The 27,774-nt window shown below is 40.9% G+C and overlaps 1 protein-coding gene across 1 annotated transcript; it reads left to right on the top strand.

Annotated features, from left to right (window-relative positions):
* The first annotated feature begins 606 nt into the window (after nucleotides 1-606).
* On the top strand, nucleotides 607-7,973 carry LOC106083549 (toll-like receptor 6). Its single transcript, XM_013246637.2, has one exon. It carries the CDS (start codon nucleotides 1,745-1,747, stop codon nucleotides 6,404-6,406), a length of 4,662 nt encoding a protein of 1,553 aa, XP_013102091.2. The 5' UTR covers nucleotides 607-1,744; the 3' UTR covers nucleotides 6,407-7,973.
* Nucleotides 7,974-27,774: the final 19,801 nt, after the last annotated feature.

Here is a 27,774-nt window from a genome sequence, read left to right as displayed (position 1 = left end):
CATTTTGCAACTCATCTCTTGTTACTTATCGGCCAAAGGAAATCTTAACATAATGTTATTTTTGAATGAGTCTTGTATTTGGGCATCCTGCTGTGGTGAACATTTTCTCCTAAGGAAAATCTGTTGCGACAGCTGTTGGACAAGGATGCTATACCCTCTTCTGGACGACCGTCTGTCGCTCCCTACTACTAAGCCCTATGAGAAACCTTAAAACAACAAATCAGAGAGCGGCGTTAATAATTGAAAATAAGAAAACTCTACACAAAACAAGGAAAGAAATTCTGCAGCATCACTCTTGTGCAGCCGAAAGGCTCGCTTTTTCTCTCCCTCTCTCTCGACGTCATTTTCTCTCACTAAGCAATTTGTTAGGCTCTGTTATGATTTTCTACGCCCGTTCACATCCTTAGCATAACCAAGGCAGTTTAATGTGCTCTATTCACACACCCTCTCTCTCACTCTCTCTCTCTCTCTCTCTCTCTCGATGGCCACATTGTAAGTATGCAGCCACCTTATTCATGCTCTGGCTCTCTGGCAAAGTGAAACTATCACATCTATATAAGGGTTGCTGCAAGACCATTGCAAGTCAGTCTTTAGTTAGAACTTGAACGAGCAACTCCTCACTTCGTTGTTCTGGGCAATTTTCATACAGAGAATACCAACCAATTTTAAGAAACAAAAAATAACCACACACACACACATACAAATTTCATTTCCCCCAAAATACATAAAACCAGAGAAACGGGTGCGTCTTGTGAGTGACCAAAATAAAATAATCGAACGAAGTGTTGTGAAGAAGAGCCAACAGAATTTTTTGTGAATCGAAAAAAGAATAAAAAACGAAACGCGACATCTGAGCGGCAAAGCGGCCCCCGCCCCCCATTCCACAGTAATTGTAATCAAATTCAATAATGTTAAATGTTCCTAATTAGACCGAAAATCGTGAAACGGCAGAAACCCATTACGAAATCCTTCTCCAACACCAAACAAGGAGACGAAGTCGCAAATGTGTTTAGCAACTTTGACGACGACGATGAAAACGAGAATCAACAACAAACAACAAATCGAGTGTGAGTGTGAAAATTAAAATAACAACAAACGCAACAATAAACGAAAAACGAATATCTCCCCAGAAGAAAAAAAAAAAACCGAAAGGAGGGAAATATCCTAACGAAACTAAAGCAAATCGGTAGTGGCAGCATCTGCACAACAAGAAGTAGAAGTTTGCTCCACATCTGCCTCCAAAGGAGTGAGTGCATGTTGTATACGGTGTGCGTGTACGTGTATGTGTATTTGTGAACCAAAGAAAACTAAAAACCAATCAGGAAATCAAGCAAACAACAAGAAAAGAAAAAATTAAAATAAAAAAACAAAACCAAATGTGCCATATTCGCCCAACGTGCGGTGGCAACGTGATGTGCAAAATCGCCTTAAACGAAATCGCCTAGACCAGCAGATAGATAATTGCATCGAACTGAGATACTACGACTACGACTACGACTACGACTAGAGTGCCCAATTGCAAGCTTTCTGGCAACAAGCGAAACCCAAACACAAAAACCTTCCATCAAAATGCATAGAAAGGATTAAACGACCTCAAAACACTTTTCCGGTTTTTCGTTTTGGTTATTGGTTTTTGGTTTTAGCAACTCTTTGGTTTCTTTTCTTTGTTATTATTTTGTTACGCCACACACACACACACACACACAAACTCATATAAACCAAACAACTTTCCAAAGGATACACAATGGCTTCTACAATGAAACTCAAAGCAATTCTGGCTCTTATCAGCCTTTTGATGTGTGCAGTGAATACGCAACAACAGCAGCAGCAGCAGCAGCAACAACAACAACAATTGTCAACACATTCAGCCCAACAACAACAGCTGCAACAGCATTCAAATGCCATTATGGGCGAAGCTGGTGTCTCCAACACCCAGTTGCATTCGCCTGCCACGGGCGTGCATGGCTCACGCCTGGATGGCCAAGATATGCGCTACGATACGCCTGATGACTGCCATTTCTTGCCGGCCGCTGGGCCGGAACACAGCGAAATAATGTTGACTTGCAATTTACGCACCGTCAACAGTGAATTCGACACCACCAACTTTAGTGTCATACCCTCAGAGCACACGGTGGGCCTGCATGTGCTCTGCAATGATGAGATCATGGCCAAGAGCTCCCTGGAACCGCAATCCTTTGCTCATTTGCAAAGGCTGCAGGAGCTCTCCATCAAATACTGCAAACTGTCCAAGTTCAATCGCAATGTCTTGGACGGCCTCAGCCAATTGCGCAACCTGACTGTGCGTACCCACAACACGCTGTGGCCCAGCCTGAGCTTTGACATAGAACCCGATGCCTTTGCGGTGGTGAAGAATCTGGAGCGCCTGGATCTCTCCTCCAATAACATTTGGTCCCTGCCCGAAAATATATTTTGCTCCCTAAATGGCCTGGTGTCGCTGAACATGAGTGAGAACCGTTTGCAAGACGTCAATGAGCTGGGCTTTCGCGATCGCAGCAAAGAGCATTCTTCCTCAGAGCCCACAGCCTCGCCGGAGGCCCTAAAACGCCTTAACACAGCCTGCAATTTCGAAATTGAAATACTCGATGTGTCATTCAATCATTTCGTGCTGCTGCCAGCCAATGGCTTTGCCATCCTGAGACGCCTGCGAGCGCTGCAGGTCAACAACAATGAGATCTCCATGATTGCCGACAAGGCCCTGAGTGGTTTGAAGAACTTGCAAATACTCAATCTGAGCTCCAACAAAATTGTGGCCCTGCCCTCGGAGCTCTTCGCCGAACAGGCGGCGTCCATCCAGGAAGTTTACCTGCAAAACAACTCCATCAGTGTTTTATCGCCCAAACTCTTCTCGAATCTGGAACAGCTGCAAGCCTTGGACTTGTCCTACAACCAAATTACCTCAACTTGGATTGATCGCAGCACTTTTGTCGGCCTCATTCGTTTGGTGTTGCTGAACCTCTCGCACAACAAACTTACCAAATTGGATGCCGAAATCTTCACAGATCTCTACACCCTGCAGATCCTTAATCTGCGCCACAACCAGCTGGAAAACATTGCCGCCGAGACATTTGCTCCCATGAACAATCTGCATACGCTGCTGCTCTCGCACAACAAACTCAAGTACTTGGATGCCTATGCCCTGAATGGGTTGTATGTGTTGTCCCTGCTATCGCTAGACAACAATCATCTTATCGGCGTTCATCCGGAGGCTTTCCGTAATTGCAGTTCCTTGCAGGATTTGAATTTGAACGGCAATCAATTGAAAACAGTTCCTTTGGCTTTGCGCAACATGCGCCTGCTACGCACAGTTGACTTGGGTGAGAATATGATAACCGTGCTGGAGGACAATGCCTTTAAGGGGTTGAGCAATCTCTACGGCTTGCGTCTGATTGGCAACTACTTGGAGAACATCACCATGCATGCCTTCAAGGAGCTGCCCAGCCTGCAGATACTGAATTTGGCTCGCAATCGCATTGCCGTAGTTGAGCCTGGAGCCTTCGAAATGACCTCCAGCATACAGGCCATACGCCTGGATGGCAACGATCTCAGTGACATCAATGGCTTGTTCAGCAACATGCCTTCGCTGCTGTGGCTCAACATCTCCGACAATCGCCTGGAACACTTTGACTATGCCCATGTGCCCAGCACTCTGCAATGGCTGGACCTGCACAAGAACCGTCTGGTGGAACTCTCCAATCGCTTTGGCCTGGACTCGCAAATTCGCCTGCAAACCATCGACGCCAGTTTCAATCAAATCCAACGCATCTCCCCCTCTTCCATACCCAACTCCATCGAATTGTTGTTCATCAATGACAACCTCATAAACACCGTGGATCCCGATACGTTCATGCACAAAACCAACCTGACACGTGTGGATCTCTATGCCAACCAGATTAGCACCTTGGATGTCAAATCTCTGCGCATTTTGCCTGTGCACGAACATCGTTCGCTGCCCGAGTTTTACATTGGCGGCAATCCCTTCACTTGCGACTGCAACATTGACTGGCTGCAGAAAATCAACCACATCAAGTCGAGACAATATCCGCGCATAATGGACTTGGAGACCATCTACTGCAAGCTGCTGAACAATCGCGAGCGTGCCTACATTCCCCTCATTGAGGCAGAGCCCAAACACTTTTTGTGCACCTACAAGACCCACTGCTTTGCCGTGTGCCACTGTTGCGAGTTCGATGCCTGTGACTGTGAGATGACTTGCCCCACCAACTGCACGTGTTTCCATGACCAGACGTGGTCGACCAACATTGTGGAATGCTCCGGAGCCGGCTACTCGGCCATGCCTCGCAAAGTTCCCATGGACACCACGGAACTCTACATCGATGGTAACAATTTTGTGGAGCTGGCCAGTCATTCCTTCCTGGGACGCAAGAACCTGGCAGTGCTTTATGTGAACAACTCCAACATCCAAATCATCTACAACACCACCTTCAGCGGCCTCAAGAGGCTGGTGGTCTTGCATCTGGAGGACAATCACATCACCGCACTGGAGGGCAATGAGTTCGCCAACCTGGAAAATCTACGTGAGCTATATCTGCAAAACAATCGCATAGCCACCATTGGCAACGGCAGCTTCCATGCTATGAGGAAGTTGGAGGTGCTGCGCTTGGATGGCAATCGCCTGATGCACTTTGAGGTATGGCAGTTGGCACTGAACCCCTACTTGGCCGAAATTGGCTTGGCCGACAATCAATGGTCGTGCGAGTGCAGCTACCTCATGCACTTCCGCACTTACCTGGCCCAAAACTCGGGCAAAATTATCGATGCATCGCGCGTCTCGTGTGTCTACAACAATGCCACCAGTGTGTTGCGCGAGAAGAATGGAACCAAGTGCACGCTGCGTGAGGATGTTGCCACCTATGTGCAGGCCAGTGAAATCGAAAGTCTGCTGCCCCTCCTGCTGATGGCCACCTGTGCATTTGTGGGCTTTTTCGGTTTGATCATGGGTCTCTTCTGCTATCGCCAGGAGCTGAAAATGTGGGCCCACTCCAACTGCCTGCTGAACATGTGCTACAAGAACACCGGCTTTGTGGAGGAACTGGACAAGGAGCGCCTGAATGATGTCTACTTCGCCTACAGCCTGCAGGATGAGCATTTCGTTAATCAAATTTTGGCCCACAACCTGGAAAACGACATGGGCTATCGGGCATGTCTGCACTACCGTGACATCAATATTAATGCCTATGTCACAGATGCCGTCATAGAGGCTGCCGAAAGCGCCAAGCAATTCGTGCTGGTGCTGTCCAAGAACTTTCTGTACAATGAGTGGTCTCGTTTCGAATACAAGAGTGCCCTGCACGAAATCGTCAAACGCAGAAAGCGCATTGTGTTCATTCTGTATGGCGACTTGCCCCAACGAGACATCGATATCGATATGCGTCACTACCTACGCACCAGTACCTGCATAGAGTGGGACGACAAAAAATTCTGGCAGAAACTACGCCTGGCCCTGCCTCATGTCCGCAGCAAACGCACAACCAACTGCCTGAGTAATCGCTCGTCGGTAAACATCTATGCAGCAGCCCATGAATACCAAGCAACTGCCAATGGACGGGCCAGTGGTGTGGTGGTGGCCGACAAACCGTACAGCGATTGCAGCAACTATGCCACCATTAATGACTGTGTCCGGGGATACGCGCCCATACCCACGGCAGCGGCTAATTGTAAATTCAACACACTCAACGAGATGGGCTACAAGGCGAACAAGGAAACCAAGGAGCTGCAACATGCCAAAACTCTGGAATTTCAGCGCCATCACAACCACATGCGACCCCAGCCGCCACCCTTATCGGTTGCAGCAGCAGCAGCCCACATACATCACCAGCAACAGCATGAGTATGCGGTGCCCTCCTACTACACCATGGGCAATGGCCACTTACCCAGAGGAGGAGGAGTGGGAGCAGCTGGTGCCACTGGGGGTGTTATGGGCGACATTGCGGCCCCCACCTATGATAGTGTGGACTATTCCAAGCAGGCCACCCTGCAGAAAACTTCCAATAACTGTGATTGCAGCGGCACGGAGGGCACCAGCAGCAGACGAAAGCCCGGTCTGCAGGCCAGTTTCTCCTCGAATTTCACGCCACCGCCCCCACCCTTGATCGGTGGCACACTGACTAGCTACAATTGCAAGAAGGCACCCTGCAATTGTCGCCGCTCCACAAGTGCTGGAGATGACAATATAAGCTGTCGTTGTGGCGGCAGTGGTGGTGCAGCAGGCAAAAGCAGCAGCAGCCAGAGCTCCAGCAGCAACAGTACCAACGACAGCTGTCGCAACGATGACGAGCTCAACCACTACGAGTCAAATCTGTCACTGAACGAAATCAATACGACCACAGCATCGGTGGGTGAGGAGAGCAACAGTTTGTGGGCGTAACATCAAAACTACCAGCAATTCCAAAGGCAGAGGCAGCAGCAACAACAACAGCAGCAAAAGCAACACCATCAGCAACAGACGGCAGTTTGTTGACGTGATTGCCCACCAGATGCCAAGGATGTGGACGAGGATGTTCTAGTTTTTAAGCTTTCCCAGGAGACAGACTATGTAACCAGTGAATTTATGAAGTGCACCTCCCTCTATTTCAAGAATAGAAGAATACCGCAGCACTTTTTGTAAAAAGAAAATAAATGAAGAAACCCCAATTCTCAATTCCCCCCCCCCCCAGTCCAAGAGATCCCTCCCACAATTATTTTTAATTATGAAATTATTTATTGAATATTTTTGTACTTATTATTGTTTATAGAAATTGTTCATTTTTATTTGAATTTAAGTTGTTTTTTTTTCTGAATTTATTATTTTTCTTTAGCTTAGTTTTATCCTTAGTTTAGTTCTATATATGTATGTGTAAGAGTCCTTTTGGAAGTTACTCCATTCTACATAAATGAGATGTTCTTATGGAACTTTCTAATTGGATGCTAACAAACAAACGAAAAAAAAAAACAAAACAAAACAAAACAGATAAACAGACTGATAAACTTAGTTCGTTCTTTTTTAGAGAAACGTGTGAGAGACGAGAGAAGAGAAGAAAAGACAGAAGACGAAAAAATGATAAATAAAACAAAAGCCCAAGAGTTTAAATAATAAACTGTAAATATATTTATTTTTTTTTTTTTTTGCTAAGATAACTGATATTCGTAATTAAAAACAAAAAACTAATGTACAACAACTATTTCACAAAAACCCATACATGCAAACATTCAGACAGACAGACGGATGGCTAAAGGCAGACTTTCTTCCATATGCCCAATTGGGGACATAAACTTCGACATTCGAATGTCGACATTAAATGTTCACAAGACTGAGTGGGGCATACAGTGAGCGCCACCGACAGACGGACGGACGGACGGACAGACATACAGATTTCCACATTTAGAGTTAGCAACTCATAAATGGACGTATGGACGGACATTAAGACCTCCACACTAATAATTGGGATTCTTGGTTTCATTTTGGTTTCGGTGAAAACTTCAACTTGTCTAAATGAAATCGAAAGAGGAAATTCACTCAATAATTCATTGTAAATAGCCCATAGCACACCACAGACACCATGACCAGCCAACCGACTAAACAGCCAACTACCGGCCGCCAAACGTACAATACGCACACACTCTCACTCACTCACTCACTCAATCGCTCATACATACAAGCGAAACAAGCAAAGTCAAATCCAAGTCATGTTTAAGGTTAATTAGTTATTTATTTGTTTTTTTTTTTTACTACAATAAGATTTCAATGAAATTATACCTAGCCGAACTAACTGAAAAGCGCCACTTTTCCGTCAAGTCGACAAACTAACTCAGCAGCCATATATAGAGAATAGACCACAGAATTTCGATGAAAAACCAAATAACAAGACATGAGACTATGGAAAAGCCAAGAAGTTACACAAAACAAAAATAATTAAAAACACATAATAATAATAATAATGAAGAAAACAAAAACCAAAAAAAGAAGAGAGAAGAGAGAAGAACATGATGAGCAGATGAAGAATACAAATAAATGAAAACAATTGAAAAATCTAACAAAAAAAAAATCAAAATGCTTTAAAATGTTTCATTTCCATTTCGTGAACAAACTTATACGAATCCTTAGGGCAGGCCTTGGGACGCGACACCTGCTGCCTGAGAATGTCCGCCCCCCCTTCCGTAGCCCCCACAACTGTTAGGGCCTGAGACGACTTCCACCACCAGTTGTAGCAAATGACCACATTAATATTCCACCAGAGTAACAGCAAACACTTAATGTCCTCCCTTTTGGTTCCTACTCCACTGCTGCTACTTTGGTTGCTAGGACATCAAAGTGGAAAGAATTGAGTCAGCCAGACAAACCAAACAAAACGACAACAAAAGCAAATGTCCACTTGAAACGCGCATTAAATTTAAAATTAACGATAAACATCGCATAATTAATATTTCAAATACTCGCATTAAAGCGTTGCCCCTCGGAGACCCCTCAACAACAAGGCTCCCCTCGCTCCCCTTTATGCATTAATTGGGAACCTGGGAACCGGCAAAAGTAATGTAAGAAAAAAATGCAGCCTAAAATCCCACACAAAAAACAAAGTGGTTGCAATTAAATGACACATTTCTCTGGTCAAGGTAAACAAACGTGAAAATGAACTGGGACAACAAACACTAACTGCCATTGTGAATAATGAGCAGCATCAGAGCAAAAAAAAAAAAAAAACTAAAATGATATGAAATGAAAAAATAACAGAGAAATAATCAACACGGAAATTAAGGCTTTTGAAAAAAAAACCGTTAATTGGCAATTGCTGCATATTAATGATAAAAGGGGGAATAACTCCGGTATCAAATCGAATGGGGTGCCTAGGTTTGGGCTGAAGAGCACAAGAACTTAAATGATGGTCAGAATTTGCATCTCTTTTGGGGAGATAGGGAACTAGCAACTAGTCCGTTACCACCTGTCCCAGGGTATCTCTGAATATTAAAATGAATTGAACAAAATGGAAACCTGATCTTCGATTGTATCATTGAAGCAATTATTCCTTGAGTATAACAAACTTGAAACGGTTTGCTAGTCTACTATAATGAGTATTTTTGTATTTTTAAACCCTCCACCATAGGATGGGGGTATACTAATTTCGTCATTCTGCTTGTAACACCTCGGAATATGCGTCAAAGGCCCCATAAAGGATGTACTGCGCGAAGTTTGGTTCAAATCGGTCCATAACCTGGTATAGCTGCCATATGAACCGATCATAGAGGGCGCAATACTCATCCGATTTGGCTGAAATTTTGCATGAGAAGTTTTGTTGTGACTTCCAACATTTGTGTTAAGTATTGCGCTAATCGGTGCATAACCTGATATGGCTGCCATATAAACTGATCTGGGATTTTGACTTCTTGAGCCTCTAGAGAGCGCAATACATTTTGTCAATCAATAGCTTGATACAGCTGGCATATAAACCGATCTTCCGATTTTGCTTCTTGAGCCCCTACAAGGCGCAATTCTTATCCGATTGAACTGTAATATTACACAATGACTTTATGGTCCGAATCGGAATGTAAATTGATAGAGCTCCAACAGTATAACCGTTATTATTCATTATTCTTTGTTTGCCTAAAAATAGATACCGCGCAAAGAACTCGACAAATGCGATCCATGGTAGAGGGTATATAAGGTTCGGCCCGGCCGAACTTAGCACGCTCTTACTTGTTATACACTACACCACTACTGTGGTACAGGGTATTATAACTTAGTGAATTAGTTTGCAACACCCAAAAAAGGAAGAGAGATAGACCCATTGATATGTATACCGATCGGCTCAGAATACCTTTCTGATTCGATTTAGCTATTGTATGTCCGTCCGTCTGTCTGTCCTTCTGTCCATGTTAATTTGTGTACAAACTACAGGTCGCAATTTTCATTCTTATGACTCTTAATAGTATTATTGAATTTCATAAAAATCAGTTCAGATTTGCATATAGCTCCCATATATATGTTGGTCCGATTTGCAGTAATACAGCTATAAAATGGTCATTTGTTAACCGATTCTCTCGAAATTTGGCTGGAAGGATTTTCTTATGACTCTCGATAATACTGGTGAATTTTATGGAGAAGAGACTTACACAATGCACTGTCCTAACTCTCGGCGAAATCGGACAATAAATGCGCCTTTTATGGGTCCAAAATCTTAAATCGAGTTATCGGTCTATATGGCAGCTATATCCAAATCTGAACTGATTTAGACCAAATTGAAGAAGGATGTCGAAGGGCCTAACACAACTTACTGTCCGGATAATAAATGTGGCTTTTATGGGCCTAAGACCCTTAATCGACGAATCGGTATATAGAGAATCCGTCGTACAAAATTTCAGGCAAATCAGATAATAATTGCGACCTCTACAGGCTCAAGAAGTCAAGATCCCAGACCGGTTTATATGACAGCTATATCAGGTTATGGACCGATTTGAACCTTACTTGCACAGTTGTTGGATATCATAACAAAACACGTCGTGCAAAAATTCATTCCAATCGGATAAGAATTGCGCACTCTAGAGGCTCAAGAAGTCAAGACCCAAGATCGGTTTATATGACAGCTATATCAAAACATGGACCGATATGGCCCATTTACAATACCAACTGACCTACATTAATAAGAAGTATTTTTGCAAAATTTCAAGTGGCTTGCTTTACTCCTTCGGAAGTTAGCGTGCTTTCGACAGAAAGACGGACGGACAAGAATATATATACTTGGCCCAAACTTTGGATATCAAACTCGTACTCTGCTCTCAAATATCTTGAATATAGACCCCGTATTGTCGTAATTAAGTTCCATATCCGTTAAGCCGTTTTGGGACTAAGCTCATATGAAACTTTAATCCATATTTTAATGTTTATCTTCATACTCTACTTCTGAAATCCTCGCAATTGACTGGCACCTTATCATGATAGGGGGTCTTAGAGACTGGGATGACCTCCAGGCACTTGACACTTGACGCTACATATCAAAGTCCGATTCACTATACCTTCCACTTGAGACACCACGTTGCATGTCAGTTTTGGAGTTATTAGAGGGAATGCGACTTCCCACATATCCCGCCATTTCATCGGTTACGTTGTTGTTGGGTCTATATATATGGACATACAAACGAAAAGAAATTAAATTTTTTTTAGTTAATAAAAATATGAGTCCATCACATAATGCAAAATACTGCATCACTTCCCTTACATTTTGAACTGTCCACCAACTACAATATTTCGTTTAATGAGTGCATAGTATAGCCACACATTTAGTTACTTTGACTGAGCAGATTCGTTTATTACTGTCTATCTTTTTATACCCACCACCATAGGAAAGGGGTTTCCGTTTGTAACACCTCGAAATATTCATCTAAGATCCCATAAATATTTTTGATCGTCTCGACGTTTTGAGTCGTTCTAGCCATGTCCGTCCGTCTGTTGAAATCACGACAGCGGTCGAACGCGTAGAGCTAGCCGCTTGAAACTTTGCACAACTGTGTCAAGTACTGACCGAATCGGTCTATAACCTGATATATCTCCCATATAAACCGATGTCCCGATTTGACTTCTTGAGCCCCTGGAAGCCGCAATTTTTGTCCGATTTGGCTGAAATTTTGCATGTGGCGATCCGCTATGACTTCCAATAACTGTGTTTTGTACGGTCTAAATCGGTCTACAACCTGGTATATCTCCCGGTCCCTCGATTATCTTTGTTCGGTTCCTAGAAGCTTTAAGTTTTGCTGGTTTGACACAAGTTTGGTATGTGGACTAAAATTATGCCCTTCAACAAAATGAATTTTGTATACATTTTTAGCGGAATCTATTGTGGTGGGTTCCCAAGATTCGGCCGAACTTAGCATGCTACAATAAGTGACATACGATCTGTAGGCTCGCAATATGTATACAAACAAAAAGAAAAATGTAAATGCCGAGCCTTAAGCATATTTCAAAGTATGGTCCGTACTCTACTTGTAAAACCCTCATTGTCATGATAGGTGGTTTAAGGAAAAAGAATGACCCCCAAAAACTTGAAGCCATATTTTTATGTCAGATTCATTCTGCCTTCCATTCGAGACTCCACATTACCAGCTCGGACTACATGCTGCTTTGGGTAGTTCAGTGGCAGCGCAATCCCCCACACTACCACACAATGAAATCCAAAGTGCACTATTTTCACTACATCATAAATCTAACATAGAAGCATACAAAAAGTATTGATTTTTTACCTCAAACATATGTTTGAAGGACCTATCACATAATAAATGGTGATTTGTTAGCTATTATCTTTTTGGCAAACAGCTCACGCACGTTTCGTGCTTTGTTTCATTGTCATATATCTTCAGTATGGTCTATATTTAACCATGAAACGTCTTATAAACGAACCACGCTTGCAAATTATTGAATTTCATTATCAAAATGCAAGCGCGCTCCTTCCATTTGTGGACGAAGCTAATTTTTAGCTAAATGGGTACGTAACTAAGAAGACTGTCAATGCATCCAGAAAAAGTCACAGTTTGGTACGGTTCATGGGCAGGTGGCATCATTGGACCGTACTTCTTCAAAGATGATGCGAATCGTAACATAACTGTAGATGGACAGCGCTACCGTGAGATGATATCCAACTTTTTTTACCCAAAATTCAAGAGCTTGATATGCATGACATGTGGTTTCAAAAAGATGGTGCCATATGCCACACAGAAGGCGTGGCAGTTCTGTGAACATTTTATTTCACGTTCGGGACCGGTCAATTGGCCCTCTAGATCGTGCGATTTAACGCCTTTGGACTAGTTCTTTTGTGGGGCTATGATAAAGCTCATGTCTATGTAGACAAGTCCGCTTGAATTGACGCATTGGAAGACATATGACTTTTGGCTTAGGAGGTCGCTCTTTAGGTATGATGGGTTCAAGTGTCGTACATTGGTAGGTTGTACTTATGTCACATTAATTGCGCAATCGCATTAGTGATGCAAGTACGACACTAAACAAGTTCTTATCCAATGCATCCACCACCTCGGGTATATATATAAACCACATTTCTTAAAGATCCTGTGAAAATTGCATACCATATGTCCCACAGCGGTTATATCGAAATATGTTCCGATTTGGACCAAATACTAATAAGTACGAGTCACTGTTCAATTGTGTATAATAAAATATTGGTCTTTTTAGTAGCTATATCTAAAAATAAACCCATCTGAACTATATACGACACGGGTGTCGAAGAGCCTAACATAAGTCACTGTGTCAAATTTCAGTGACATCGGATAATAAATGCGCCTTTTATGGGGCCAAGACCTTAAATTGAGATATCGGTCTATATGTGGAGGGGCGTTACTCAACTCTTTGTCCCAAATTTCGGCAAAATCGGACAATAAAGGCTCAGAACATTAAATCGAGAAATCGGTCTATATGGCAGCTATAACCAAATCTGGACCGATCTGTGCCATATTGCAGAAGTATGTCAAGGGGCTTTACTTAACTCACCGTCCCAAATTTCGGCGACATTGGACAATAAATGCGCCTTTTATGGGCCCAAAATCTTAAATCGGAGGATCGGTCTATATGACAGCTATATCCAAATCTGAACCGATCTGGGCCAAATTGACGAAGGATGGTGAAGGGCCTAACACAACTCACTGTCCCAAATTGACGTAGGATGTTGAAGAGCCTTATACAACTCCCTGTCCCAAATTTCAGTGAAATCGGATAATGAATGTGGCTTTTATGGGCCCAAGACCCTCAATCAGAGAATCGGTCTATATGGCAGCTATATCCAAATCTTGCCCGATCTGTGCCATATTGCAGAAGTCTGTCGAAGGGCTGAACACAACTCACTATCTCAAATTTCAGTGAAATCGGATAATGAATGTGGCTTTTATGGGCCTAAGACCCTAAATCGGAGGATCGGTCTATACGGCAGCTATATCCACATCTGAACCGATCTGAGCCAAATTAACGAAGGAAGTCGAAGGGCCTAAACAACTCACTGTCCCAGAATTTCAGCGAAATCGTATAGTAAATGTGGCTTTTATGGGCCTAAGACCCTAAATCAGAGGATCGGTCTATATGGCAGCTATATCAAAATGTGGACCGATCTGAGCCAAATTGACATAGGATGTCGAAGGGCCTAATACAACTCCTTGTCCCAAAATTTCAACAAAATCGAAAAATGAATGTGGCTTTTATGGGCCTAAGACCCTAAATCGGCGGATCGGTCTATATGGGGGCTATATCCAGATATAGTCCGATATAGCTCATCTTCGAACTTAACCTGCTTATGGATAAAAAAAATGAATCTGTGCAAAGTTTCAGCTCAATATATCTATTTTAAAAGACTGTAGCGTGATTTCAACAGACAGACGGACAGACGGACGGACATGTCTAGATCGTCTTAGATTTTTACGCTGATCAAAAATGTTTATACTTTATAGGTTCGGAAATGGTTATTTCGATGTGTTGCAAACGGAATGACAAAATGAATATACCCCCATCCTTCGGTGGTGGGTATAAAAATGTTTCTGCGGTGGTTAATCTTCACAAATACTGGCGACATTTTGAGGTATTTAGCCATATGAAATATAACACCTGCGAAGAGGTGGCGCTACTTTAATCGCACAGCTCTCAATAAAGTGATATCCCATATAGTTAGTGGGAGAATTCACTCCTCTCATATCAATGAGTGCAGTCTGAGAAGAGTAAGGTGCTATTTTATGCCCGGTTCAAACGGCGTGCCGATTAGCGACGCCACTTTGCAAAATAGTTTTATCCAGACTGGATACCTCAAAAATGTGGCGTTAAATTACACTTTGTGATGTTCACGCCGATATTTGAACCAGGTTTATACGCCGTTGTATCCTAAACGAATGAACTAGCCTGGTATAAATCATTAAAACCTTTTTTTTTTTGGGATATTTCAAAGATTTTTCGTCTAAACTTTTCATCAGAACTTGCGTTGAAGATGAACAACCACATATGTAGTCAACGTATTACTATGTCATAATCCTCACATTTGACTTTTGTGAGTTGGTACGGACTGCACTGCCAACAAGAAGTATGTAGCTTGATAACGGGAATTTGAGTAGCTAGAGCTGAAGTGTTAATGAGATGATGCAAAACAAGGGGAGTTTGAGGAAAGAATGAATAGTTCGAAAATTTTCTTGGGCGATGGCACTAAAAAAAACTAGATTCTTAACATTTTTTACATTTTCCAAATAAAAGTTAGTCATAAAGATACTAAAACTCTGTTTGTGTTACTTTGCAAGAATTTTGTGTGGAACATCAATTCAGTTACTAAGAGCTGACAGTCTATTTTAAAAAGTTTCAAAATAATAATAAATGTGGAGTAACATTTGAAAAAAAAACCCAAATATAATTTTATAGCTAATACAAATGTACAAGAGTTCATAAAGCAAATCCCTAACAAACCCCTCAAAGAAATACATCAACGAATCCCATTTTCCAAGTTTGCCAAGAAATAAAATAAACAAACAAATCTAAAATATAGAATACAGAATCAACATTGTATAAAACGGTAGAATGTTTTTTCTCTAAAATAAGTTATACAATAGATTACAAAAACTACTATTAAAGCGAATTATACACTACGTGAATGAAATCAAACCACAAGGAAAAAATACCAAAAAAAAAAAAGAAACCAACTACAAAAGCAACGAATTGTATCGTCGTACATGAGAAAATAAATTTTTAAATTTTCCAATTTTCATACAATTGATTAGTTTGTTTTTCTTTTTCTTTGCCAGGAAAATCTAATTGATTTCTCCAATGACAACAACAGCAACTGCAACCAAGGTTATTTGTATATACCTTACGTTCCTATTAGTTATTGTAAAAACTACACTTAATAATAATAATCCAATAAATAAATAAATATATTTTAGAATTTGCTTATGTTTGTTTTTTTTTTTCTTATGGTTTACTTTATTTTAACCATTTTTTGGTTAACCCTTAGCATATTTCTAAAATGCATAAAGTATTGTTCAAGCAATACTTTGAAATCTAAATAATGGCAGCAAATGATAAATAAATAATAAGTAAAATCGAAAGAGGATAAAAAAAAGATAAAGCAAAAACAAACAAATCAACCAATAAAACCTAAATCTACAAAATTCAATAAAAATAATTATTTGAGTATTGCAAAACAAAACGAAAAAAAAAATAACAAAAAAAAAAAAAATATGCAACCAAAAAGTAATTAAAAAAAAAATTCTGCAGTTTTAATCTCAGCTGACAATGGAGAATTAAAGAGGGAAAGTTGAAAGTTGACCGACGAGGTAAGTACCAATTCTATTTTCGAGTATTATGGAAAGGGGATTGGTATGTGGTAAACAGTAAGTAGAATAATGGTTTCCACATACATGGCCTGACAATTTCCCATTTTATGTTATTTTTATACCCTCCACCATAGGATGAGTCTATACTAATTCCGTCATTCCGTTTGAAACACCTCGAAATATTCGTCTTAGGCCCCCATAATGTATATAGATTCTTGATTGTCTTCACTTTCTTAGCCGATTTAGTCACGCAAAAATTCGAAGGAGTAAAGCTAACTGCTTGAAATTTGAATTTTGCACAAATACTTCTTGTTTGTGCAGGTCGATTGGAATTGAAAATGGGGCAAATCGGTCCATGGTTTGGTGTATCTGCTATATAAACCGATCTCGGATCTTGACTTCTTGAGCCTCTAGAGGGCGCATATCGTATCCAATATGACTGAACTTTTGCGCGTAGCGCTTTGTTATGACTTCCAACACAACAGTGCTTGATTTGATCTTAATTGGTCCATAGCTCCCATTTGAAGCGATCTCCCGATTTGACATCTTGAACCAAATCTCATTTGGTTCAAATTTTACAACTAAGATTTCTTCTACGACATCTAACATACGTGCCACATATGGCCTGAATCGGCCTAATACCTGATACATCTCCCATACAAGCCAATCTCGCAAATACACTTCTTGAGCGCTCAGAGGGCGCAGTTTTTAACTGAGTAGGCTGAAATTTTGCGCAACGACTTCTCCTATGACTTACAACCTACGCTTGACTGAATCGGTCCATAATCTGTTAAAGGTCCCATATAAACCGATCTCCCAATTCTACTTTCTGATCCTCTATAGCTGTTCAATGTACGTTTGAACATAAAGCCGCGTGTACCCATGTGCAGACGTGTGCGAATCGTGCTCTTTCCCCCTTCAAAGTGAACAACAAGTGAACCAACTGTGACCATACATACATACATATATAACTAAAGTGAACCTTGAAACAGTGAACTAATATATTTAACATTTTAGACACAAGTGACACAACAACAACAGTCTCAAGCACCAAATTCTAAAAGCGACCCACAATCTCAACACAGAAATAAACCACAATCAAAAGTGCGGCACACTAACAGCACCAACCACAACCAAAGTTGCGGGCCACTATTAAAACTATAACCTTATATTGCACAATACATTAAAAAAAAGCTGCATTGTTTCCTATTAAGATTTAAATATTACTCAAAGTCTATGTGAAACATACACTAATTCTAATCGTTTGTTCCAAATATGAATTTTGCATTCTAAAACTAAGTGTAATATTTGCTACTTAAACTAAAACTTAATTTCTCTACTTACCCTAATTAAAATCAAATAATTAATTCTACAATTTTCTAACTAAAGCTTTCTATAATTAATTATTCAATTCTATTGGCAACTTATATCTAATGAAGTCTAAAAGCACTGAATAAATAACAAATACAATAAACAATTACAACAACAATGAATTTAAACACCTACTTCTCCCTCTTTTTATTCCGAAATGCAAAACCCTTAGTTTGACCCCAAAAAATAGCGCAACCCTGAAATTTTGCACAGTGACCTCTTCTATGGTCTCCATTATCCAAATCATGGCCCGAATTGCTCCATAATCTGATATAACTCCGATAGCATCGCAATTCTTTTCCAGTATCCTTTGTTTGCCTATAAATAGATACCAGGCAAAGAAGTTCACACATGCTACAGATGGTGGAGGAGATATTAGATTCGGCCCGGCCGAACTTTGCACGCTTTTACTTGTTAGATATAGCTACTAAAAAGACCAATATTTTGTTATACACAAGTGAACAATGACTTGTATTTATTGTATTAGTATTTGGTGCAAATGGAAACATATTTCGATATAACTGCTATTGGACATAAGTTTGTGAACTATACCACCTCAAGTATATATGTAAACGCTCCTTCGTCAAAATCCGGTGAAAATTGAATAAGCACCCAAATTCGGCACGGACATTGCCTCTCAATGTCTAATATATGTCATTATTAAATTTTGTAGAACAAAATATTGGTCTTTTTGGCAGATATATCCAATTATAAACTGATCTGGACCATATTAAGGTCGGATATTGGGAGGCTGTTTCAAATTTCACCGAAATCGGGTAATACATAAAGCTTTAATGGACTTCAGTTCCCTTATCAGCAGATCGGTCTAAATGGCATAACTAAATATAGTCCGAAAAGAACCATATTTGGGACGGATGTTCGGAGGCCTTAACCTATTAACTGTTTTAAATTTCAGCGAAATCGGGTAATAAATAAAGCTTTTATGGGCTTCAGTCCCCTTATCGACAGATCGGTCTATATGGCAGCTATATCTAAATATAGTCCGATCTGAACCACATTTAGGTCAGTGGTCAGAAGGCTTAAAATAATCCACTATTTCAAATTTCTGCGAAATCGAATAAAAACTAAAGCTTTTATGGCCTTCAGACCCCTTATCGGGAGATCGGTCTATATGGCAGCTATATCTAAATATAGTCCGATCTGAACCATATTTGGGTCAGTTGTCGGGAAGCCTTAAGCTACCCATTTTTTCAAAATTCAGTGAAATCGGATACAAAATAAAGCATTTATGGGCATTAGACCATTTATCGGCAGATCAGTCTATATAGAAGCTATATCCAAATATGATCCGATTTGACCCGTTCAAGAACTTAATCAGCGTGCATTAAAAAAAGATGCATCTGTGCCAAATTTCAGCTCAATATCTCAATTTGTGAAAGCTGTAGAGTGATTACAACAGACGGACGGACAGACACACAGATATCGTTAAATCTTCTTAGAATTTTACGACGATCCGAAATATATATACTTTGTAAGGTCGGAAATTGATATTTCGATGTGTTGCAAACGGTATGACTAAATGAAGATAACCCCTATCCTACGGTTGTGGGTATAAAAATCGTTAAGTGCGTATAACGATGTAATAAAGAAATTTATAATTACGTTAAGCAATTCTTACTACTCCTAGGAAGTTTGTGTTTTCGCTTGTAGTTAAGAAATCTCTCAAACCAACTAAATTTTAAGTTAAAACTTTTGATGTTTTTAGTTGCACAAATCTATTAAAATTTATGAAATTTTGCGAAGTGAATTCTTGTAAATTTGTACTCAACTTGAAGAAGATCGACTTTACGGATCGTTGAACTGAAAACAACGAAACTTTTATCACGAGTCAAAGGAATATTTTACTTGTTCAATAGAATTTTGGTTTAGTAAAATTACTTAACAAATTCAAGTTTGTGAACTATTTGCGAAAGATCTGTAAATGTATTTAACACTTGCCAATTTTCCTAGTTTTGTGCAACATTTAACTAAATTATAGTAAAATTTACTTACTTAATTAGAACTAGTTTTTTATTTAACTCTATGAACCACTTTTTTTCTGAGTGCGTTTGGCGGTTCCTTTAAACGACTGAAAACAAATTCGTTTTTGGGAGCTATTGGGTTGCCCAAAAAGTAATTGCGGATTTTTCATATAGTCGGCGTTGACAAATTTTTTCACAGCTTGTGACTCTGTAATTGCATTCTTTCTTCTGTCAGTTATCAGCTGTTACTTTTAGCTTGCTTTAGAAAAAAAGTGTAAAAAAGTATATTTGATTAAAGTTCATTCTAAGTTTTATTAAAAATGCATTTACTTTCTTTTAAAAAATCCGCAATTACTTTTTGGGCAACCCAAGACAATATATTAAATTATTTGCCCAATTGAAAAAAACATTTCATGGATGTTAGATGTAGGACGTACCTAAAGTCAAAGTTCCAAAGTGTGCTTTAGAGGTCACATAAAAAGATCGAATTATAAGGCCTGTGTAATGCTCATGACCATACATTCCATGGACATAGAAAAAGATAACAGAACTATATACCAATATTTTTCGAATGAAGTATAGAAATATTAGTTTCCTTAAAAAAAACACACATCACTAATCCCATGATTTGGCTAATTGTAAAGTGATGGTAAGTAACACAATGACAAACAAAAAGTTACCTAAGATTGACAATGTTTTAAATAAAATTTAATTTCAAAATTTATTATTATGGCTTAATTGCACATAATTGTTGAAATAAACCAAGAGAATGAAGGGCTTTAGAGACGAATCAGCAGCACCTATAAATCCCTCTCTATGATTTAATTTGGTGACTTCGGTACATCAAGCATTGCATGTAATTAATTAAGGTTCATTAGTGAAAACTCCCACAAAATCTCACTTAAACACTTGCAGCTAATTAATATATTGCCATTAAAGCATCAATAGACGACCACGACAACGACCAGCCAAATTGAACAAACGACAGGCTGACCGACCCACCAACCAACGACAGGCCATCTCTTTACACTGGCGATAAGGACCAGAAGAATCATCACCAATCATTACACTATTCTACAGCACATTCACTTCCCATCTGTGAGAGATTAATTGGTGGGGAAAATTAAATTTATATCTATTAGCTAATAATAGTTTCCACTCCTTTATCCCTATTTGTGAAAACAAAAATGCAAAGAATAACAAACTAACCAACCCCAAATGTCGCAAAACTTCCGCAAAGCAAATTGAAGAGAACCAAGTTGGCATTTGTCATTTGCCAACGGTGTGGTGCAAACATTATCGAACAACTTTTAAATTAATATAACAAGTGATGAGTTTCTATTAAATTAAAAGTTGCCAAGAGTATTTGCGTGTTTGTGCAAAAGGAAACAGTAGAAAAGGCAAAGAGAATATACTAAAGCTCAGGTCGACAACCTCAAAGTATCATTTATGGGTTAAAATTTTTGTTAGTTTTAGTCAAGACAATTTATTGCAATGAAGTACTTCCATGCTCCTGGGTTACTCGAATCTATGGATATGCTCTTGCATAGGGTTTTCAGTCCAAAGGACGTCATATATATGATAAAACAAGTAAGAGCGTGCTAAGTTCGGCGGGGCCGAATCTGAATAATGAATAAGGACGGGGGCTCAAGAAGCGAAATCGCGAGATCGGTATATATGGGAGCTGTATCAAGCTACAGATCGACTCTGACCATATTGCACACGTATGTTGAAGGCCATGGGAGAAGCCGTTGTACACAATTTGTGCCAAATCGGATGAGAACTGCGCCCTCTAGAGGCTCAAGAAGTCAAGACCCAAGATCGGTTTATATGGCAGCTATATCAGGTTATAGATCGATGTTAACCATACTTAGCACAGTTGTTTGAAGTCATATCGAAACACTATGTGCGAAATTTCAGTCAACTCGAGCGAGAATTGCGCCCTCTAGAGGCTCAAGAAGTCAAGACCCAAGATCGGTTTATATGGCAGCTATATAAGGTTATAGACCGATGTGAACCATACTTAGCACAGTTGTTGGAAGTGATATCGAAACACTATGTGCGGAATTTCAGTCAAATCGGATATGAATTGCGCCCTCTAGAGGCTCAAGAAGTTAGGACCCAAGATGGGTTTTTTGGCAGCTATATCAGGTTATAAACCGATTTAAACCATACTTAGCACAGTTGTTGAAAGTGATATCAAAACACTGTGTGTGAAATTTCAGTCAACTCGGGCGAGAATTGCGCCCTTATGAGGCTCAAGAAGTCAAGACCCAAGATCGGTTTGTATGGCAGCTGTATCAAAACATGGACCGATTTGGCCCATTTACAGTCCCAACCGACCTACACTAATAAAAAGTATTTGTGCGAAATTTCAGCTAGCTCTATTCCTATTAGTATACCCCCATCCTATGGTCGAGAGTATAAAAAAAGTTCAGCAGTCATTATCTAGCAAAGCTGTTCCACTCGCCATACCCAAAAATCAGGGTATCATTACTCCGCACCATGGATTGCATGGGATTACTTCTTTGAGTGACTTTTTCAAATACATAGGAGCTCTATCAAGTTATGGGCCGATGTGAATCATTCTTGTCATGACGATTACAAATCATATGCACAACCAGGTTAAAAATTTCAGCTAAATCGGATAAGAATTGCATCATTTATTGGCTCAAAGAAGAAAACACCACGAGTAAAATTTCAGGCAGAATTGCGCGCTCTAGAGGATCGAGAAGTCAAATCTATCAGTCAAGCAGCGTTAATTCTAAACGGCGATTTTTCAGCTATTATCTTTTTGGCAACACTGGTTGTTTCACTGTCAGACGTCTTAAGTTTGGTCTATAATTTAACCATGAATCGTCTTACAAACGAAGAACGTTTGTAAAATTTTTTAATTTTTTTATCAAAATGTGTGCTTTGTTAAGAAAGTTCATCGAAGCTCATTTCTGGTTCAGTGGGTACGTAAATAAGCAGAATTTTCGATTTTGGAGTGTAGATCAACCAGAAGCATTGCAAGAGCTACCAATGCATCCAGAAAGAGTCACAGTTTTGGAGCGGTTTATGAACCAACCTTTTTTTGCCCAAAATGCAAGAGCTTGACTTGCATGACATGTGGTTTCAACAAGACCGTGTCTAAACAGACAAGGCTGCTTCAATTGACGCATTTGAAGACAACATTGAAGCATTTGTTCGTGAGGTACCGGCATAAATGTTGGAAAGAGTATGTCAAAATTGTACTAAACAGATGGATGTTATGAAGTTTTCTCAATTGTATGTACTTTTTTTGAAAAACTTTCCTATAGCTCGCAAAATATCACCCTTTAGTAGAAATTTATTAGTTCTGTAGGTTTTGACCGTAGTGTTGAAGCCGATTCGCCAAAACTAACACTGGTAAAAGAAGATATTCACAAAGACAACCGAATTTGGAAGGCTTTGCAAGAGTAGAAAATTCAGCTCTGTCACCACCGATGGGTCAGTTTCTGCACCCACAATTTTCAAAAAAATTTTGAGTTATATTTACCAATTTCACAGTAATAGAAGAATTTTTGAAAATTTTCGATTTTGAAAAAAATTTTGTGTGTTCTCTTAAAGTACCCCGAAAATAAAAATTTGGTATCCAAAATTTCGTATGGGGTACCTAGGGTGGCAGCCCCACACCTAAACCTACCAATCATAAAAATATGGGACTCAAATGAAAGGTATTTAAGAGTAGAAAACGTATCTGATATCTAATTGTCGGACTAAGTGTTTGGGGAACCACCTCAACCCCCAAACACCCCTAAATCGGACATATTTACCGACCTTGGCAATATGGGACTCAAGTGAGAGGTATTTGCGAGTAGAATACGAATTTGGTAACCAAGTTTCTGAGAGTGCACCCCTTCCGCAAAACACCCCACAAACAGGACTTATTTACTGATTATGGCAATATGGGGCTCAAATAAAAGGTATTTTAGTGTAGAATACGAATCTGATACCCAAATCTGGGAACAAGTGTATGGGTCCAGTCGTTATCCCCTCCTAATGCAGCACTCATTGATATGTGAGGAGTTTACCCCTATTCCTTAATGGAATGTTCATGGGCAAATTTGCATTTTGTCATGAAGGAGATCAAGGGTTGTCCTAATCCTGACACCAGGTAAGGATCCAACATCTGCCGTCAGTTATAGGCCCATGCCGTTGTTGTTCTATGTATCGAAATTGGTTGCGAGGTATAAGACCATGTAGAGATAAGGCCATTCTTAAGGTCGCGCAATTTGGTTTTACGAGAGCGGCTTCTAACAGACATGCCTTCCTGCCCCTCACAAACAGGGTCACTTGTGGTTTTAACGCCCGTTGTGCGACTATTGTAGTTGGGTTGGACCTTGGAGAAAGCGTTCGATATCGTATGGCAGGAGGGTATTGTTAGGAAGATGAGACATTGGTACGGCTTCGAAGATCATCTCTGCATTATGGTCACCAACTATCTCAAGGTAAGATGTATCCACGGGCGACATCCGAGAGCAGGGTGATAGTGGCTGGAGTCCCTCAGCGCTCAGTATTGGGACCGGTATCATATAATTTGTATCTCGCAGATATTCCGCAGCCTGAGACATGTGAGACTGTAACTATATACGAGGACCATATATTAAGGGTTTCCAATCTTCCCAAGTCAAAGACGGCTGCCAAAAATTTGACTTTGTATCTTGGAAGATTGGAAGCATATTTCGGAGAATGCAGGCTTAGACTGAACATTGAGAAATGCTCATCAATTGTCGTCAGATGAAATAGAGGGAAGCTCTACAAGGATTACGAGGAGGTGCAGCAGCTCGCCAGACATCTCATCTGCATCCCCTGATCTCCTGAGTGACGTCTCCTGGCAAGCTGTCATCTCTTTGGGGTCAGACTACCTCCCCATAATTCTCACCACCGACCGACCATCCGACTTCATAACCCTGAGCGCCGGACGTTCATCAATTATAAGAAGGCCGATTGGACTGGCTTCAGAGAGTATACCAATCGCCGCGTCAATGAACTGCCACCCCCCTCTGATGTGCTTGTGGCCGAGAGGAAATTCTGATACATCATCAACACAGCAGCCGCTCGCTTTATAACAGCCGGTCGAATACCACAAGTGCGACCCAATTTCCCGGCGCAAGCAGTGGTACTCGCAGACGAGCGTGAGGGGTTCGTGCTATGGACCCCGATAACCCCAGAATCAGCGAGCTGAATGTGGAAATAAACAGGGTAGTCAACGAACATAAGCGGAATTTGTGGCTGGAACATTTGGAGCACTGGCCACTGTTAAGTCTCTCACGAACCCCGGTAGACGGGATGACAGGACCTCTGTGACTTTTGGCGAAATAGCCGTGACTGATCCGAAGAGATGCGCCAGGTTGTTCAACCGTCAATTTATTGTGCATCCCGAGAGAGACAGGGCAAGGAGGAGAGCCATTCGCCGTATTCGTGGTCTCCGAGCCGATGAACTGCCATCACAATTTACCGTGGGCGAAGTTACGAATGTCATCCGTTTCGCCAAATCATCTAAGACGTTGGGTCCCGACGGAATCTCTACATTGATGCTGAAGAATCTGGATTCACCTGGAGTTGAGTACCTTACCATTGTCCTTAACCTGTCATTGAACACTCTTATAGTTCCCGATGTCTGGAAAATGGACAGAGTGATCCCGCTACTGAAGCCTGGAAAAGACCCGAGTTTGGAGGAGTCGTACAGACCGATCTCCCTTCTCTCACCAGTGGCAAAGACGCTTGAGGCATTACTCCTCCCGAGCCTCGTAGGAGAATTTCCATTCGCCGAGCATCAACATGGATTTCGGAGACTGCACAGCACAACAACAGCTTTGCATGACATCACCACACACATTTGCCGTGGCTTCAATCAACCCAGGCCATGTGATAGGACGGTCCTCGTGGCACTGGACCTATCGAAGGCATTCGTCAGCCTTGCCAAATTATTTGAGGACATCGCCAACACGTCCCTCCAGCCAGGCCTGAAACGATGGGTCGCGAATTATCTGTGTGGCCGCCAGTCATTTGTGGAATTTAGGGATAAGAAGTCGAAACACCGAAGAGTAAAACAGGGAGTTCCCCAAGTTGGGGTGATATCTCCGGCTCTGTTTAACCTCTACCTATCCTCCATCCCACCCCCTCCAGACAGCATAGAGATCGTATCATATGCGGACGATTGTACGATTATGGCATCAGGCCCCCCCACCCATTGATGATATCTGCGATAGGTTGAACTTCTACCTCAACGAGCTTGCCTCATATTTCGCTGCAAGAAATCTGAAGATATCCGCCACCAAATCTTCAGCCACACTGTTCACTACAAATACGCGTGAGGATAATACTGAGCTGACTGTGATGGTCGATAGAGAAATGATTTCGACCATCAAGTGTCCCAAAATACTTGACGTCACATTTGACAGCTCTTACACATTCTCCCCACATGCCTCAGCAATCTGCGATAAAGTCAAAGGTGGAAACAAGGTCCTCAAGTCACTTGCTGGCAGCGCTTGGGATGCAGACAAAGAAACCTTGTTGACCACGTACAAAGCAATTGGCCGGTCTGTGGTAAGTTATGCAGCGCCAGTGTGGTCTCGTCAACTTTGTGACACGCAGTGGAATAATATTCAGATCTGTCAGAATGCCGCCCTCCGAACTGTGACGGGCTGTCTCCTCAGTTCTCATGTGGACCACCTCCATCAGGAAACAAAGATCCTACCAGTGCGAAGACATAACTATATGCTGTCCAAGCAATACCTTTTGGGCTGTTATCGCAGAAACCATCCAAATCATCATCTTGTGGCTAGATATCCACTGCCCAGAAGCCTTAAAGTAGATCTACATGGTCTAGAGCGTAAGGATCAGCGCTACAAGCGGGAACCTCTAGATCAAGCGGCATATCAAGCGGGTCTGAACAACATTCATGCAGACACGGTAGCAGACGCGTAATTGGCTACCGGGTGAATGTAGTCCTTGGAGAACGACCGCCACCCATTGCACCCGAAGAAATCGACCTCCCCCGGCAAACCAGAGTAGTTCTGGCTCAATTACGTTCCGGCAGATGCAGCCGCCAAGATGTATGTCCCGATTGTAACCAGGGACCGCACGATACACGTCACCTGTTTAATTGCCCGGCCAGACCCACTCGACTCAGACCCAGATCCCCATCTTAGTCGCGGAGTTCATGGGTCTTGACACTCACCAGAATCAAGCAGACGAAAGATAGAGCACTATAAACTGCTACAACAACATCAACAACAAAACTTGTAAATGAATCTTGAAAGGACACGAAAATAAATCGAAACTTGGCTTAAACTGCCACAAAAAGCATGAGAAACAAAGTCACACTCAGTCTCAAATGTCTATTGAAATTTTCAGTAAATTGTTTACAAATTGAACGAAAGAATGGGGATTTATCCTGCACAGGGTTCTTTAATAACACAAAGTTTTTAATAGCCAAAGTAAGTCCAACTACACAGAGCTTTTGTAAAAATAATTGATTTAGTTTATCAGAAATTGCAATGTTTTTCTACCACTTCACCCACATCAAAGCCTTCACTGATTTTACAATAAATTCGTCGAGGTTTTTTTTACAAAATTTGGCCTTTTAGTTGTTGTTTTGTGTAATAGTCATTAATATTGTCGTTATAGAAAGATGTGAACAGAACAAAAAAAAAAAAAACACACAGATTTAAGTGCGGCACGCATAAACAAATAACAATGAAAAGCTTAAATAAAAACTGTAAACTGTCATTCATTAAATTAATTATATTTTATTTGAAACGAGACTTTTAATTGTTTAAATAAATTATGGTCATGTATGCAGCACTTACATAAATATAGCAATAAATTTTATAAAGAGACGTGTGTGAGTAAGTGTCTGTGTGTGTGTGCGTGTGCGACGAATAACAAGTGAGTAGGTATGTGTTAAGCAGTTGAGTGGAAAATTGCTAAAATATGTTTTAGACCTGATGTGTGTTACGGTTTTTGGTCACTTTCCAGTTCTCCCTCACTCCTGGCGTCATACGTCCTATGAAACGAGGCTGCCATAACAGCCAAAAACGCGATCCCCGAGCCAACAACAAAACAGTCTCGTAAATATTGGATG

Source organism: Stomoxys calcitrans, chromosome 1, assembly GCF_963082655.1.
Source record: "Stomoxys calcitrans chromosome 1, idStoCalc2.1, whole genome shotgun sequence".
Taxonomy (NCBI): Eukaryota; Metazoa; Arthropoda; class Insecta; order Diptera; family Muscidae; genus Stomoxys; species Stomoxys calcitrans.
Note: the sequence above shows the minus strand (reverse complement) of the source record. Positions and strands in the feature narration are given on the sequence as shown.

Bases quoted from the DNA above. Each gene is read 5' to 3' on its own strand.
- LOC106083549 (XM_013246637.2), top strand. From the start codon at position 1,745: ATGGCTTCTACAATGAAACTCAAAGCAATTCTGGCTCTTATCAGCCTT.